This window comes from Gracilinanus agilis, chromosome 4 (assembly GCF_016433145.1).
Source record: "Gracilinanus agilis isolate LMUSP501 chromosome 4, AgileGrace, whole genome shotgun sequence".
NCBI lineage: Eukaryota > Metazoa > Chordata > Mammalia > Didelphimorphia > Didelphidae > Gracilinanus > Gracilinanus agilis.
The window spans coordinates 267,048,840-267,067,509 of NC_058133.1; the positions used below are offsets into that span (position 1 = coordinate 267,048,840).

At 34.8% G+C, this 18,670-nt stretch overlaps 1 protein-coding gene across 1 annotated transcript in view; it reads right to left on the bottom strand.

Moving 5' to 3' along the window:
* The window catches only part of BTBD9 (BTB domain containing 9), a 453,032-nt gene that overhangs the window by 150,067 nt on the left and 284,295 nt on the right, over positions 1-18,670 (bottom strand). Inside the window, exon 7 of the mRNA XM_044674379.1 lies at positions 10,277-10,466. Coding sequence (XP_044530314.1) covers positions 10,277-10,466 — 190 coding nt within the window. The remainder of the gene's footprint in view (positions 1-10,276; positions 10,467-18,670) is intronic.

The following is an 18,670-nucleotide window of genomic DNA, read 5'->3' on the forward strand; positions in this document are numbered from 1 at the left end:
GGGGGACACATGGGCATGTTTGTAGAAAGTAGATAGGGAGGGACTGATAACTGAGAGAGAGAGGAGATTGTATAGGAGCAATGTGTTGGAGGAGACAGGATGGAATGGATCATTTGTACAGGAAGAGGATTTAGCCTCATTGGCAGATGGGGTTGAAGGAGAGGATAGTGGCAAAAAGACCTATGACTGATATGAAAAGAGGAAGAGGGGAGAAGAATGGCCTTGATTTTTTTTATTTTTGCTTTTTTTTTAAAACCCTTAACTTCTGTATATTGGCTCTTTGGTGGAAGAGTGGTAAGGGTGGGCAATGGGGGTCAAGTGACTTGCCCAGGGTCACACAGCTGGGAAGTGTCTGAGGTCAGATTTGAACCTAGGACCTCCCATCTCTAGGCCTGGCTCTCAATCCACTGAGCTACCCAGCTGCCCCTTGATTTTTTTTCCCTGTAAAATATGAGACAAGATTTGTAACAGAAGAGATGAGGAGGAAAGAGAACCACTACTGAAATTTTTAAAAAAATAACAGAGAATAATGATAGGAGCTTACATTTGTGTAACACTTTTTAAGGTACACAAAGTGCTTTACATAATCTCATTTGATTATTAATATGATCTATAATCCTTATTTTACAGTGCTATTATCCTTATTTTACAGATAAAGAAACTAGGGCTCAAGGAGGAAAAGTGCCTGGCCTTGGGTGCTAAAGGTATGCATAGCTGAGTCATTTTTTGGGTATAGTACCAAATGAATGCTTGGGCCAATTCTTAGCTCCACCAACAATGCAGCAGATGTACCTTTTTTCACCCAAATTCTCGATTTTCATCTTTTGTCAGTTTTGCCAGTGTGATAAGAAGTAGGGCCTAAAAGTTGCTTTAATTTGCATTTCTCCAATCATTTGTGATACAGAACATTAATAAAATAAGGCTATTAGTAGCTTGGATTTCTTTCTTTGGAAACTAACCCATGGGCTTCAACCAATTCTTTTGGGGAGGGCTCTTATCTTATAGATTTGAATCAGTTCTCAGTAGGATGAGATCTTTATCAGAGAAACTTACTGCAAAGATTGTTCCTCCTACCATTTCCATTCTAATTTTAACTGTATTAGATTTCTTGGTGCAAAAATATTTAAATTTTATATAATCAAAATTGTCCATTTTATTTTATGTGATCCATTCTATCACATGTTTAGTCATGAACTCTTTCCCTCTTTATAGATCTGAAGGCAATTTCTTTCTCACTCTTTTGATTTATGATGTGACATCTATTTCATATATTTGTGAGGCTGCTAGGTAGTACATTGGATAGAATGCTAGAGCTGGTAAAGAGGCCATGAGTTTGAATTCTGCCTTATATACTTACTAGCTGTTAAGTCAGTCACTTGACCTTTCTCAGTTTTCTCATCTGTCAAATAATAATAATACTAGTAACCACCTTACAGCATTGTTTTTAGAGCAGGTAAAATAATATGTTGTGTAAACCATAAATTTACTAACTGCTAGCTATTAGCTAACTAATCATTATTATCAGTATTGTCTTCATAAATGCTATTGGATCTAAATCAAATTTCAGTCAGACTACTATTGAATTTTCCAAGTAGATTTAGTAAATAGTAAACCCTTATTCTAGTAACTGTATTCTTTAGGTTTATGGAACTATGCTGGTTGTTTGATTCAGTATGTTATGTACCCACCCTATCTTATTGAGAGAACTCTCAATTTCTTAACTAGTACCTAGTTAATATAATGATTCTTGCTTTGTAGAATAGTTTAATATTTAGCACTGAACTGATAAATCACCTGCCTTCACAATTTTTTCATTAATTATTCTTTTTCATTAATTACCCTTGATTGATTCAAATGAATGTCATCCAATTCATTCAAATGAATTTGCATTGCTATTTTACCAAACACTATAAAATATTATTTTGGTACTGTGTTACAGCAATAAATAAGCAGATTAATTGACATAGTACTGTCATTTTTGATCTAGCCATTACATTCTAGCCATGAGCAATGAATATTTTTCCTAATATTTAGCTCTCTATTTCCATAGACAGTTTTATGCTTGGATTAATATAGTTTCTGGGTACATCTTGTTATGGCAAGATGTACCCAGAAACTACATGAATATGAAATTATTTTGAATGGAATTTCTCTTTCTAGCTCTTATTTGGTCTTGTTGGTAACAGAGTAATGTTGATGATTAATGTGGATTTATTTTATATTTTGTAACTTTGCTGAATTTATTGTTAAATTAATTTTTGGTCTCTTTAGGATTTTCTGAGTAATTTGTGTCATTGGCAAATAGTTATAACTTGGTTTCTTCTGTACCTCTGCTTATTCTCTTAATTTCTCTTTCTTATCTTATTGCTACAGTTATCATTTCTAGAATTAGGTTAAACAGTGTGGTAATAAAAGGAACCCTGGTTACCCCGATTTTACTCTTGAATTTAGAGAAAATTTGCTTACTATACTAAGAAAATTTGCTATGTATTTTAGTGGTTTGTAAAAAATAGATATGGATGCTGTATTTTGCTAATGGTCTTTTAAGTGGTTTTTATTTTTTATGTTATTTATGTTATTAGCATGATTTATTATATTTATAATCTTCCTTATACTGAACTAACTCTGAATTTTGGGTATAAAACCCAGTCAAAATGTATAAACTAATATATAATATATAAACTAATAGTCTACTTGTTGATATTTTATTTACAATTTTGACATCAGTGTTCATTAGAGATGTTCCTTTTTCCTTTCCTTTTTCCTTTCTCCTTTCTTTTCCTTTCCTTTCCTCTTAGAATCAATACTGTATAATGGTAGGGCAATGGGAATTAAGTGACTTGCTCAAGGTCACACAGCTAGGAAATGTTTGAGGCCAGATTTGAACCTAGGTCCTCCTATTTCTGGGCCTGGCTCTTAATCCACTGAGCTACCCAGCTGCCTCCCTCTTTTTTTTTTTTAATTTATATTATGTATATAATTTAATGCAAATAATTTATGTACAAATTTAATTATTCTTTGTCATTGTTCTTTGAAAGTTTGATAGAATTCACTTGGAAATCCACTTGATCTTAAGAGTTTTCTTTTTTAGGATTTTACAACTTGTTCAATTTCTTTCCCTGATAATGAGTTAAACAGCCTATTTCTTCTTTGAGTATTTTATATTTTTTATAACATTCATTAATTTCTTTCAATTAACTTTTCTTAGTATGCAGTTGGGCAAAATAATTTAATAATTTCTTTTATTTTCTCTTAAATCATTCTTTTTTCATTTTTGATACAATTTGTTTTTCTTCTTTCTTTTTAAGGATCCAATTCACTGTTTATCTATTTTGTTAGCTGTTTTTTTTTTTTTTTAGACCCTTAACTTCGGTGTATTGTCTCATAGGTGGAAGAGTGGTAAGGGTGGGCAATGGGGGTCAAGGGACTTGCCCAGGGTCACACAGCTGGGAAGTGGCTGAGGCCTGGTTTGAACCTAGGACCTCCTGTCTCTAGGCCTGACTCTCACTCCACTGAGCTACCCAGCTGCCCCTTGTTAGCTGTTTTTAAAAAAAAAAAAAAAAAGATCTTCATTTTAACAATTTAATCATCTTTTTACTTGCAATTTTATTAATCTTATTTAACTTACAGAATTTCTACTCTGTTGCTTTGCTGAGGATTTCTTATTTGTTGTTCAAATATTTTTTAGTTGCACACCTAATTCATTATTCTTTCTTTCTTTGGTTAATGAAAACAACTAGAGACAAAAAGTTTTTTCCAAGAACTGCATTGGCTGTAACCCATGAATTTTGGTATATTGTCTCCTCACTGTCATTTTCTTTGATGAAATTTTTCATCATTTCTATAATTTATTCTTTGACCCACAACTTCTTTAGAATTATGTTATAGGTTCAAATTATTTTAGAATTCTCTATCTAATGGATTTTTACTGAATATAATTTTGTGTGATCAGTAAATGATATGTTTAGTATTTCTGATTTTCCACATTTTTTGAGGCAGTTTTTATATATGATGCTCAATTTTTGTGAAGATGCCAATGAGCAATTGAAATTTATATAAACTTCTTTCTGTTCTCATTCAGTATTGCCAGATATCTATCATCTCTATTTTTCTAAAGTTCTATCTAGGTTCTTACTTCTTTCTAGATAACCATTTTGTTAAATTTGTTTGGTTTGAAAAAGGTACATTAAGGTACTGTGAAGAGAGAATTGAACTCTCTTTGCTAATTGATTATATTAAAAATAAACAATCTTTAATCAGATCAATAACTTGAAGTGCCCCTACTTAGCACTTGGTAGGTCACAGGGTAAGAGAGTTCACAAGTCATTTATTAGTTCACACCCTCAAAGGCCACAACACAAGCACTGCCCCTCTTTGGGCAGTGCTAGGTAAATTGAAGGGCTGTGATTGGTTCCTGTGAAGAGGGGGAAAGACAGGAAGTGATATGGAAAAAGGGGTATAAAAGCTGAGACCAAACATGGTCTAGATCTTTTTTTCCTGGATTCATTCTGTGTTGGTGAACCAAGTTGAAGGGACACTTTTGAAGGCAGTCACTTTTTCCTGGACTTATCCTTGACTGGAGTTTTCTGTGCTGGAGAGGCTTGCTGGGTGACTGAGTGGAGCTGAAGGAAGAGGCTTGCATTGGTGGACTTCTGGCCAAAGACTACTGCAATTTCCATGTGGAGATCAGGACTTGAGGGAGCCCTTGCTGGGTGCTGAGCTGCACATCACTGGAGTAGCACTTAGGGTGGTAGCTTAAACAGTTTTCTATCTTCTTTCTATATTTCACACTTTAATATCTCTACCTTGTAAATAAAAGCTGCTAAAAGTCATTTGGACTTAAGAGTTAATATTTTATAATTGGCAATCACAATCTTTTTTAAATTCATAAATATTTTGTCAAACCAACTTTTTACTCTTATAGTATCTTTTATAGTTTTAGAATTTCTACCTTTAATTTAATTAACATTTTCTTTAAATATTTAGAAGGGCTGTGTGTGTGTGTGTGTGTATGTGTGTCTTTCTGTATACATATATAGATTTATGAAGTATTGAGTTATCTATGGCAAAATTAACCATAATATAATTCTGCTTATCTTTTTAAATCACATCTATATTTACTTTAGCCTATCTGAAGTCATGATTTACTCATGCTTTTTAGAGTTTAGCTAAAGCACATTTCTTATAAATAACAATATTATCAGGTTTTGTGTTCTAATCCATTCTGCTACGTTAAATGCATACTTCTCTCTGTCCTGTCCTCTTGCATTTTTTATTCTCTTTGCGCCCACCCTCCTCTTTACAAATAAGAGGATGGTAAAAGAGAAAGAGCTTATGTATAAAAAAAATAGCTTGTGGGCTCATTTTTACAGTCCTTTTCTTCCCTTTCTTCTGCTCCTGATCTAAGGTTTTGCTCTTTCTTTCTTTCCCTCTTAAAACAAAACAAAAGAAAAACTCTTATTTTCTTACTTAGAATCAATATTGTGAACTGGTTCCAAGGCAGAAGAATAGCAAGGGCTAGGCAATGGAGGTTAAGTGACTTGCCCAGGGTCACACAACTAGAAAATGTCTTGAGACCAGATTTGACCATAGGACTTCCCGTCTCCAGGTCTGAAGTCTGTGTGTGTGTAAAACATGCATTCCATATCCCTTTATCTGGCTGGATGAAAGTAAAGTTCATGGGATGTTCATTTCCCCTTCTATGATTATATATGTTTTATCTTATGCAGTTCTATTATGTGATTCTGATTTTCCTCTCCATCTGCCTCTTCTATTTTTTCCTTTCTCCTGACTATATTTTGTCTTCCTTTAAAACCATCAAAACAGAATAAAACCATCTGTAATTTTTTCCTATATATATATACACACACACACACACACACACACACACACACACACACACACACACATATCCTTTATAACTCTAAACACATACAATCTTGAGAAGACATTTGTTTTTCTCCCCAAATTAACATGAAAATAATTCATTCCCATATATTCCTTTCCAAAGAAACAATGTGTCCTTTTTGATGTTTCTCTACATATTCTTTTTGCATTTCCATTTCAAAAATCTATTCAACTCTTGTCTTTTCATCTAGAATACTTGAAAATCTTTTCTTGTAGGAAAGGTCCATTTTCCTCCTTCTACTTTCCTCCAGTATGATTATACTTAGCTTTGTCAGATAGATTTTCCTCAGTTATAAGCCTCTTTTGCCTTTTGGAATATAGTATTACTAACTCTCCTCTCCTAAAGGAGCAGTTGCTATGTCCTGTATGATACTTGAAGTGGTTTCTTGGAACTTGAACTCTTTTTCTTTTTGGCTTTTTTTGAACTCTTTTTTCTTTGAACTAGAAGCTCTGGATTTTGACTATGATGTTGCAGGATCTTTTCTTTCTTTGATTTAGGAAGTTACTAGTGGGTTCTCTGTATTTTGCCCTCTGATTCTAAGAGTCCAAGACAGTTCTCATTTGTAACTTCTTGAAATATTGTATTTAGATATTTTTTAGTCATGAATTTCAAATAGTTTGGATATTTAGAATAACTCTTCTAGACCTGTTTTTAAGGTATTTGATTATAGGGATAGGGAGGAGGGTGTAGAACCCAGAAAGAGTCAGAATTAAGAATCCAGACTCTTGTATAACATTATAGTGAAACAGGCTTGTCTGTAGGAATTCCTAACTTACAGAACTTTGGCTTCCAGACCTCCCCTCCTTACCTGAATGAATTCCTCCCAGACCTTCCCCCTTACCTGAAGGAATTCCTTCCAGACATTCCTTCCACCCACCTCCCTGACCCCTCCCCTGCTGGACCTCCTACCTTGGAAACATCCCCCATCCCACCCCTAGCTGCCTACCACTCTATAAATACCCAGCTCAGGCACAGCTCGTGGCCATACATTTCTGTGTGAGATCTTTGGTTTAAACTAAGACAATAAAGTCCCTCTGCATCTTGCATTGGTGGTTCAGACTCAATTACTGGGGTAATTCTCCGGGCACCTCAGGGGGAAGGCCAGTGTTTGGGTCAGATTATGAATGAATGGCATGGGCAAAGATTGCTTAGTTTTGAAGACCTTTCTTCAAGACTCTTGAGTATTCTGCTGTTAGGTTTTGTCTTGGAAGCTCTCTCTTGCAGATCCTCCTCCTGCATTAAGTTAACTGGAATATTTCCCTCTTGCTTCTAGGCTAAGTCTACTCTTATACTAAGATTCCCTAAAGGGATTAGGAGATATCTTGGGCTGGGTTTTGTCCAGAATCTTTCTCCTATTCTGAACTCCTGGGGCTACCAATCAGATTCAGCTTACCTAGAGTTTGGTGCAAGACCCAAATCAGAGGTTCCTAAACTCCTCCTAGAGCTCCCTTGATTGCCTTGCACACTGAATTCCTTTTGGCAAGGACTTTAGGGATAGCAGAGTAGGTCTTTGAGAGTTTTCTCCTACTTCTGGGTTTATGCTACACAGGATTAATGATGAATTTCCCAAGTGAATTCCAGAGTTGGGTGGAAGAATGTAAAAAAAAAACAAAAAACAAACGATTCTTATTTAGATTTATGCATTTCTAAGCCCCTCCAGAGTGTTTTAGAGAGTTCTGAACCCCTTTATTTCCTAGCATACTACCTTCTACATTTATCAAACTGTGGATGTGGAATCTAGAGACCCCAAACTTGTGGCCTAGTGAGATCTGATGAACCCCAAGTTTTAGGAATAGCTTGTGTTGGAGACCAGCAAAGCTTGTGCTTGTTCTTGGTTCCCCCTTTCTGTGAGAATCCACCCTGAAGGGAATCTCAGACTAGGAGTAGCAGACTGAATAATGGACCCTAGGGTAAATGCTAAATACCCTTTTGTCTTAGGTAGTCTTCCCCATTGTATCAGAGACCCTTTCCCAGGAAGACACACCTGGGCAGGGACTATCCTTTAGTATCCATTGTAAGTAGCCCCTTCCCTAACACCCTAGCCTCCAGCTATGATTCCTTTCCCAAGCTTGATTTTATCCAGTCAGTATGATAATGTCAATCATCTTTCCCAGCTCCTGGATCTTCCCAAATGGTATATAAGTTCTCCAATTTCTTTTGTTCCTCAGAATCATCATCTATCACCATGGCACTCCCAGGGGTCAGGGCAAGCAGTGTTCAATCCTCGGACTCTGCATGTGGCGCGCAGCTCTGAGTGGAGGCCTAATCAGCCCTGTTCCCCCTTTTCCTTAATTAAAGAGTGGCCTTTATGACTATTTAATAGTTCTGTGTTTTTTCAAAGTTAACAATACTTTTAAAACCTTTTAGTCTTAAGAACTTATGGGCTCTCTATCTCTTGTTCTCAACTGGTAATTTAGCCCATCATAGAGTTTCCATTTGTGAAGAGGTTCACACTTTGCAATCGTAAGAAATCCAGTCATCAAATCTTCATGTTAGTTCAAAACACCTCTTAAGTTGTACTAAGCTTGATAGGTTTTAGCCTTGATATAAAAGAACCCTTTACTCCATTAGAATGGCATTATTTTATCTTTTTACTTTACTTTTTATGGGAGGAAGAAATGCCAATGTGAAATGAGGAAGGCTGGATGCCTCCTTCAATTAACTCCTTGGAGGCCCTATTAGCAATCATAAAGAAATCTTCAACTCTAGAACCTGACAGCTTTCTTGACTGCCCTTTCTTGACTTGACTGCCTTTTGGGCAAAGTCATACACCAAAAAATATAGTTCTTGGAAATCCAGTAGTGTCTGGATTTTTACTCTTATGAGTAAAAAAAAAAAAAAGTTTAAAAGATATATCAGGGGAGCTACTTTGAAAATGCTCTTTCTCAATATTTAAAAAGATTTAGCACATATACAATAAACTATAAAACTAAAAACATTGATGTTTAATTAATTTAATTTCTTGACAGTCTCTCCAAATATAGAATTATTTTTCTGGTTTATTAGATATATTAGGCATCACCTCCAGGTATTTTCCATTTAAATGTATAATTGTATTATGATCATTTCCAGGACTGATTTTTGTGATTGTCCCAGAAAGTCCCAGTCATACCAGGTCTGTTACTGTGATAAATGGAGTTCTTTATGTTGTTTTAAATACAGAGACTAGACTAGATGATGTAAATCAGTATTGTGACTACAGTTAATAAAGGCAGACCTCTTTAAAAAAACAAAAAACAACAAATATAGAATTAGCCACTGAAGTAATAGCAGCCAGTAATCTTCAATGATACCAACAAAAATTTTTAAGCTATAGACTAGTGGGGTATTAATTCTTGAAAAAAAAATGCTAGGATATATTATTAAAGGGGGAGAGGGCTAATGTCTAAAATATCTAAAAAGGAAGAAGTGATCATAAAAACCAAGCATGCATTCCCCAAGAATTAAGAGCAGCAGGTTAAGTCACACAAATTAAGCAAATAAGGCTTAGTGTCATGAAAAATATCCAAACACTTAGAATAATCCCTGTGGGGTTTTTAACCAGAATTTGCATGTATTTGAGGATTTTAGAGAATAAAGTATTTTGGAAAGGGGCACCTTTTTCAGATATGAGTTGGACTAGATGGCCAAAGGTCCCTACCAGCTCTGAGCTTCTGAAATTCACTGTGTTTGTGAAGTAGCCTTACATTTTTTTTCTACAAATAGATTCCTCTAAAGCAGTGGTTCCCAAACTTTTTTAACCTACTGCCCCCTTTCCAGAAAAAATATTACTTAGTGCCCCTGAAAATTATGAAACTATTTATTGAACTCAGAATAGAATGTAATACCAAAAAAGTGTGGCCATCACTGCTTCCCTGGATTGCTGCAGCACCCACCAGGGGGTGGTAGCGCCCACTTTGGGAATCACTGCTCTAAAGCATCAAGTCAAAAAGTAACATTGCAAAGGGACTGTTTTTTTCATTTTTATTCAAATTCTATTTTGTCCACAATGTTTTAAAGTTCTATTCTGTGAGCCCTCATGTTCTGGACATAACTGCTCTGGATCATGGCTTCTGACCTATCCTCAGATCAGTAAATAATTTAGGGTCATCACTCAGGTAATCTGGGAAAACAGGCATTTTAATTGCAAACCTGAGATTTGTGTTTAAAAATTCACATAGGTAAGTTCTTATAGCTACTTGGCCTTGTATATTATAGCTCCTCACTACATAGAGAATTTAAAAATATCAGACAAAGCAAATTCTAACAAAGGACTTCCTGACTTATACTTATCTAAGTGTTTGAACAATCACTATTCTAATGTGGACAAATGATTAGGACCACAAAAATCATATTTTGACATTTCATTAGGAAAAGGAACTGTCTTACCGTATTGACCCAATCATATATGGTTGGGCCAGTTGAACCACTATGGCACCACTTCCTAGTTGGTGACAGGTGTATCCGGAATCCCAATCATAATTCTTGGTGTCACCATTCAATAAGGCATTGCGACTACGACTCACACCTTCAATCACACTAGCACAATCTGCAATTGTGGCAACATTGTCCATTGGAACTGTGAAATGCAATATAAAATCTGATATCAGAATAAAAGAGGCGGTCTATCTTAAACTTAGTACAAAAAGTAGATTAGAAGATACCATATTACTATTATCATTCTATGTAAATTAAGACTTTTTATTCAAATAATTCTTTTAAAAATTATTGGTAATTTTTATTTTTATATAACTTGTTAACAAATATATCACACTATTTTCTTCTATCCAATGAGTCATCTCCTGAAACAGAATTTTTTTAAAAGAGAAAAAAAAAGTTTGGCAAAACTAATCAAAAGTTCAACTGAGCTTGACTGTATGTAAAAGGTTCCATAACTACAGTCTTCCACTTCTGGAAAAATGAGACAACTGCATTTCCTCATCTTTCTTGGACCCAAATCTGGAAATTATAATTAAATTGTGTTCAATTACATTTGTGTTGGTCATTGGATGTATTTTTTTTCTGGTTCTGCTTACTTCACTTTCATTAATTCAACTAAATCTTCCTGTGCTTCGCTGAATTTTTCTTATTAATCATTTCTTATAGTGCAGGAATGCGTTCTTATATTCATGTTAAGCAATTTGTTTAGTTTTGCCTCAACTGATAGTATTTTATTTATTTCCAATTTTTTGCAACCAGGAAAACTGGTGCTATGAATATTCAGAGAATATTCAGACTTGTCTTGATTCTTTTTGGAGAATATCCCTAGAAGTGGAATCTTTGATGCAAAAGATATAAGCATTTTAGTTACTTCCTCTGCATAATTATAACCTGCTTCTTAGAATGGCTAGATCAATTCATTGTTCCATCAGTAGACATCAGTTGAATTCTCTTATTAGTAATATGGAACAATCTGTCATATGGTTGTGAATAATTTATAATTCTTTTGAGAATTGATTATTTATTTCCTTTGATCACATATTCAGGAGTGTATTAGTAAATGTTTAACAACTGTCTCCACTGAAGGATACATTTTTATGCTTAATCTGTATTATCCACATTTTTGATCACATTAAACCTAGACAGTCAATGAAATGAATAAAGTTTGATTTTGTAGGGTATGCTGACTTTTAAGTTACAAATGTCAATGCTGAAAATTTTTTTTAACAATCAGCTCCTGAGAGGTCATTTTAGTAGTCTCTAGTACTCTCCTGCACTTATCCGTGGAAAAATGGTTCTTGGTTTCATATACTATTTTGAATTCACTGTATATAGGATGAGACCCAAATCAGAGATACATGATACTAACATTTTCCAATTAACAACTTCTTTTAACTTAGTTGCATAGGTTATTTTATCTGATGTAACTGACATATTTTATCTTTTGTGACAACTTCTATCCCTTATATAAGAATTCTTCCTCTAAATTCTTCCATATGAGAGGTGTCTTATCTCATTCTCTTTTGATTTTTTAAAAAATGGAATGACTTTTCATTTGCAGGTTGCATATCCATTTTGAGTTAACCGTGGTATAAAGAATAAGGTGCTGGGTTCTGCCAAACTGGTTTCTAGCTTCCCTAGCCCTTTTTGTCAGAGGAAATAATTCACAAGTAGTTTATGTTCTCAGGTTTATCAAACATTATTATTGTTTCTGATTCCTATTTATCTAGTTTGTTCTAATGATACACTTTTTAAACATTTAATCAGAATAAGTAGCTTTTCTGATGGCTGCTTCATAGTAGAAGTTATGATCTGTGCTACTTCCTTTCTCTTCTTATTTTGACGTCTATACCTCTTAGTAGTTTGCTTGGTATAGAACTAAATATACAAATTAATCTAGATAAAATCATGTGTATTACATTGATTTAATCCAACCACGAGCACTGAAAATCTAATTATTTAAGTCATTATTTCATTAAAGAATATTTTAAATTATATTTATAAAAGTCTTAAGTGTCTCTTAAGACTAAGTCCCAGATATGTCATGCATTTTGGAGCTATTTTTAGTGAGTTTACCTTTTCTAAGATAATACTTTATTTTATGGACTAAAACCCATGCCCCCTAGAAATTAATCTATAGTTTTTGAATATGGGGGGGGGGGAGAATGAGAGAGAGGAAAACACAGAGAATAAAGCTTTGAGAAGTTCCCTAAGTGAGGAAATGGGAGGCAGGAGAGGAGGGGAGCTATGATGTGCTTCGTCACTTGGCTGTGATGTAAGCAGAGGGGAAAAAAAGGTCAATTTTTTTCTTTAATCTTTTAACAAACATAATGGGTTATAGAAGAAAAGGGTAAAAGTAGTGGAGGGGAAGAACTAGAGTGGATGAAGGAAAAGAAAGATGGTCTCATTCTAGAAGGGAAACAAGTGCCACTGAAACATGAAGTCATGGTAGAGGGAGAAAAGAAAGGGGCCTTATAATGTGTTTGAACAGAGGGAAAGCTCACCTCAAGAAATCACCTTTTCCAAGAATAGTTTTGCTTTTCAGGACTGCATTCCACACCAGGAGAAGGAGTGGATGTCTTATTCCACCCCTGGTATGGCTGGCATATAGGGTGGTAAAAGGCACACAGATCTGGAGGCTGACTATATCAGTATGGAGGTGGAGGAAGAGTATGCAACAAGCATGATAAGGGAAGTGTGTATGACTGGAACTCATGACTGGATATAAAATGAAATCAACCATATTACACTGCTCCAATTCAAGAAGCAATTATTAAATTCCTAGTATGACCAAGCAGGGAATAGGGACATAAATGCAAAACCAAAGCAGTTCCTCCCCTCAAGATACTTACATCTAAAATACAGATGGGGTTTAATGGAAGATCATGTATTCAGATGAATGAATGAGAAATATAGACATTATAAAAACAAAGTAATTTTTGAGGGGAAAGGAATATCTTCTTCTAATTTTCTCCACTTAATAGTATACATGAGGACAGGATAGTGGAGATAGTAGTTTCCAAACAACAACTTGGTGAGTGAGATGGAATAGAGTTACTACTTCTGTTTTTCACATTTGAAGAAATTGAGGCTCACAGGATTGAAGAAATGTTTCTCAAGATCGCATGGTTAGTAAGAATATGAAGCCAAATTCCAACTTTTGATACTTTTGGAAACTATGTCCAAAAGTACCTTGTATCTGTTGTTTATGTGGTAAAAAACAGCAGACTCTCTGGTTGTGAAGCTTTTACACCTCAGGGCCGTGCACAGTAATGAACTGGCTTCGGAGACTAATATATAAAAATTAAAACTATTTTATTAATATTATGGATTAGTAAAAGGTATAAGGATATAAAAAGAAGGATTTCCTATTACAAGGTGACACTTAAGTCTTGGAAACTTAAAACTTAAAAAAAACAAAACCCAGGCTACACTATCTCCTTATTCGAACTAAACCCAAATTCTTTTAACTAAATAACCTATAACTAATATTCTTATAAAAATATATATCTTCCTTAAAGTAGGTCTCCAACAATGATAAGTTTCAGTGTTAGCCAGTCAGAGTTGCCCTGACTGAGGCTTGGCCTACAATCTGGGTTAAAAGTCAGAGGAAAAGATCTTTTTCTTCTGTTAGTTTAACATTGATCCCGAAGTCACCCTTCTCTCCAAAGGCTGTCACTCCAAGTATTTCCAAAGATTTTAGAAGAAAAGTCTCAGAGAGGTTTTGGAACAGCTCTATCATAGACCAAGTTTAGTCCGAACACTGCAGAGAAACTACTCAGAATTTTCAGAGCTCTGAGTGGGTTTAAAAAAAAAAAACCTACCTAAGAACTCCAACAGAATCTCCTGCTTCCCACGCTGACTTGGCTTGAAACCTTGACAGAATTGTATCTCCTGCCACTCAACTTTTAAGAACTTATTACTTAATCAATAATAATATTCCTAATAGGATTCAGAACTCCAATACTCAAAAGACCAGAGAATACTCAAAATATCATAGAATTAGCAAATTGGCTAAAATGATAGAAGGGGAGAGTAATGAATGTTGGAGGGGATGTGGCAAAATTGGGACATTAATGCATTGCTGGTGGAGTTGTGAACTTATCCAACCATTCTGGATGGCAATTTGGAATTATGCTCAAAGGTCTATAAAAGAATGCTTGCCCTTTGATCCAGCCATACTATTGTTGGGTTTGTACCCCAAAGAGATCATAGATAAACAGACTTGTACGAAAACATTTATAGTCGCGCTTTTTTGTGATGGCAAAAAACTGGAAAACGAGGGTATGCCCTTTAATTGGGGAATGGCTGAACAAACTGTGGTATATGCTGGTGATGGAATACTATTGTGCTAAAAGGAATAATAAACTGGAGGAATTCCATGTGAACTGGAAAGACCTCCAGGAACTGATGGAGAGTGAAAGGAGTAGAGCCAGAAGAACATTGTACACAGAGACCAATACACTGTGGTAAAATAGAATGTAATGGACTTCTGTATTAGCAGCAATGCAATGACCCAGGACAATTCTGAGGGATTTATGGAAAAGAACGCTATCAACATTCAGAGGAAGAACTGTAGGAGTGGAAACACAGAAGGAAAACAACCGCTTGAACACATGGGTTGAGGCGGACATGATTGAGGATGTAGACCCAAAACTACCACACCAATGCAACTATTAACAATTTGGAAATAGGTCTTGATCAATGACACATGTTAAAACCAGTGGAAATGCGCATCAGCTATGGGGGGGGGGGGAGAGAAGTAGGGGGCAGGCGAAGGGTAAAGTAAGAGGATGAATCATGTAACCATGTTAACATTTCTAAAAAATAAATATTAAATGGTAAAAAAAAAAAATCACAGAATTACAAAATTTGAGAATTAGAAGGAATCTCTGCGGCTGCCTAATCCAACCAATATTCCAGAGAAGTCTTCATAATACCATACTTTTAAAGGCCTCTAAGGAAGTGGAAACCACTACCTCTCAACAGATAACTTAAAACATTAATTAAGCACTTCCTGTGTTGCCAAGCACTGTGCTGAATCCAGGAAATCATTTCACTCTTAGATAGCTCTAATTATTAAGACATTTTTCATGCCATTGAGCCTAAATTTGCTGCTACAACTTCCACCCACTGCTTCTTGCTCTGCCTTCTGGGGCAAAGAGAAAAACTCTAATTTGTCTTGGCTAAGTCTTCTTTTCTTCAAGTTAAACATGTGTTCTTTCTACCAATCCTAATATGATATGAGCTAAAAAATCCTTTACCATCCTAGTTTTTCTCTTCTAGCTTTATTAATGTCCTTCAATCAAATTAATCAACTGACAAGTATTTATGGAGAGTCAACTGGGACACAGAGACAAAAATGATGCTCTCTATAAACAATACACAAAATAAATATAAACTAAATTTAAGCGTAAGTAAACTGATAGTTGGAGAATTCAGAAAGGTTTCATGTAGGCATCAAGAGCAGATTAGAATAAAACAATGGTTTATAAAAGATAAGAATGTATTCTAGGATTGGAAGACAGCTAGTATAAAAAGGGAAGGGGACAAAATCAAAACAAAAGAAATAAATGGACAAAAATATGTACCTAACAATTTCACTATTAAATATAGATTAAATAAATTCCACAATATCCTATATAAGAAACAATCTTAAAAATAGAGACATATAGACAATTGAAGTGGGAGTCTAGAACAAAATTTAGTATGGATCAAATGAGTCCAAAACAAAGCAAAGGAGAGGAAAATAAAAGCAAGAGTTGGGGACGTCAAATAAGGCAAAAAAAAAAAAAATTCATTATGTCAAGAAATGAATAGTGATGGTTACTGATTGGGAAGGAATGAGGCAGCTATTTCTCACCTTGTTAACAACAAAAGAGAGGTCTGTTAATCTTGTTAGGGCAAAATTGTGGCAAGGAATTAATTCTGATGAGTCACATGTGTGTAATTAGGATCAACTCCCAAGAACTCTAAATCCCAACATCCCACTTTTGTTCTCATGTTATATCCTTAGGTTTTATAGATAAAGTTTGTATGTGATCCCACCCCTCTCTCTTTTTCCCAATCACAACTGTGATAGCTGGCTTTTGGGCAGGCAGGAGAACTTATTTGGTCTTATTTTTGTTAGATAATTAGGTTTGAACTTCTATTTCTTTTAGTTTATTTCTTTCTACTTCAAGTGATTATTAATAAACTTTATAAAATATAATACTTGGAGTTATTGGATATTAATTTAAATCTTACACAAGGACATAAATAATATTATCATAAGGAGTTTGAAAAGTATTGCTAATGTTTATGAAGTCACAACATTTTATAGAATTGGACAAAATAATAAAATTCATTTGCAAAGTCAAGAATATCAAGTAATATGATGAAAAAAGTAGGAAATAAAGTAACATGGTGCTCCCAAATTCAAATTATTATAATAAAGTGGCAATTATGAAAAAAATATCTGATATTAGAAGCATGGAAGTTTCTATCTCATATAATTAAGAAGGGAAAATTTCTAGAAGAGCTTTAAAAAGACAAAACAGATAATCTTTAAAAAATATATTATTTGATTAATTTAGAATATTTTCCCATGGTTACACGATTCATGATCTTTCCCCTCATCTCCTTCTTCCACCCTCCCATAGCCAACGAAAAATTCCACTGGGTTTTACAAGTATCATTGATCAAGACCTATTTCCATATTATTTTTTAACCATTTATTAATATTCATTTTTAACATGGTTATATGATTCATGCTCCTACTTTCCCCTTCACCCCCCTCACTCCCTCCACCCATCACCCATGGCCAATGCACATTTCCACTGGTTTTTAACATGTCTCATTGATCAAGACCTATTTCCAAATTGTTGTTAGTTGCATTGGTGTGGTAGTTTCGAGTCTACATCCCCAATCATGTCCACCTCAACCCATGCGTTCAAGCATTTGTTTTCCTTATATGTTTCCTCTCCTGCAGTTTTTCCTCTGAATGTGGGTAGCATTCTTTACCATAAATCCCTCAGAACTATCCTGTGTCATTGCATTGCTGCTGGTACAGAAGTCCACTACATTCGATTTTACCATAGTATATCAGTCTCTGTGTACAGTGTTCTGACTCTGCTCCTTTTGCTCTGCATCAATTCCTGGAGTTCTTTCCAGTTCACATGGAATTCCTCCAGTTTATTATTCCTTTGAGCACAATAGTATTCCATCACCAGCATATACCACAATTTGTTCAGCCATTCCCCAATTGAAGGACATACCCTCATTTTCCAGCTTTTTGCCACCACAAAAAGCACAGCTATAAATATTTTCGCACAAGTCTATTTATCTATGATCTCTTTGGAGTACAAACCCAACAATGGTATGGCTAGAACAAAGGGCAGGCATTCTTTTATAGCCCTTTGAGCATAGTTCCAAATTGCTAGCCAGAATGGTTGGATCAGTTCACAACTCCACCAGCAATGCATTAATGTCCCAATTTTGCCACATCCCCTCCAGTATTCATTACTCTCCCCTTCTTTCATTTTAGCCAATCTGCTAGCTGTGAGGTGATACCTCAGAGTTGTTTTGATTTGCATTTCTCTAATTATTAGAGATTTAGAACACTTTCTCATGTGCTTATTGATACTTTTGATTTCTTTACCTGAAAATTGCCTATTCATGTCTCTTGCCCATTTATCAATTGGGGAATGGCTTGATTTTTTTATACAATTGATTTAACTCCTTGTATATTGGAGTAATTAGACCACTGTCAGAGTTTTTTGTTATAAAGATTTTTTTCCCAATTTGTTGTTTCCCTTCTGATTTTGGCTGCATTGGTTTTGTTTGTACAAAAGCTTTTTAGTTTCATATAATCAAAACCATTTAATTTTCTGACAAGTATACTATTCTGTGTTCACTTAACTTATTTATAGTTTCCCTCTTTATATTCAAGTCATTCACCCATTCTGAATTTATCTTGGTGTAAGATGTTGATCTAAACCTAATTTCTCCCATATTGTTTTTCAAATTTCCCAGCAGTCTTTGTCAAATAGTGGATTCATGTCCCAAAAGTTGGGTTCTTTGGGTTTATCATACACTGTCTTACTGATGTCATTTATCCCAAGTCTATTCCATTGATCCTCCTCTCTGTCTCTTAGCCAGTACCATATTGTTTTGATGACTGCTGCTTTATAGTATAGTTTAATATCTGGTACTGCTAGGCCCCCTTCCTTCACATTTTTTTTCATTATTTCCTTTGATATTCTTGATCTTTTGTTATTCCAAATGAAATCTGTTATACTTTTTCCTAATTCAGTAAAGAAGTTTTTTGGCAGTTTGATAGGTATGGCACTAAATAGGTAAATT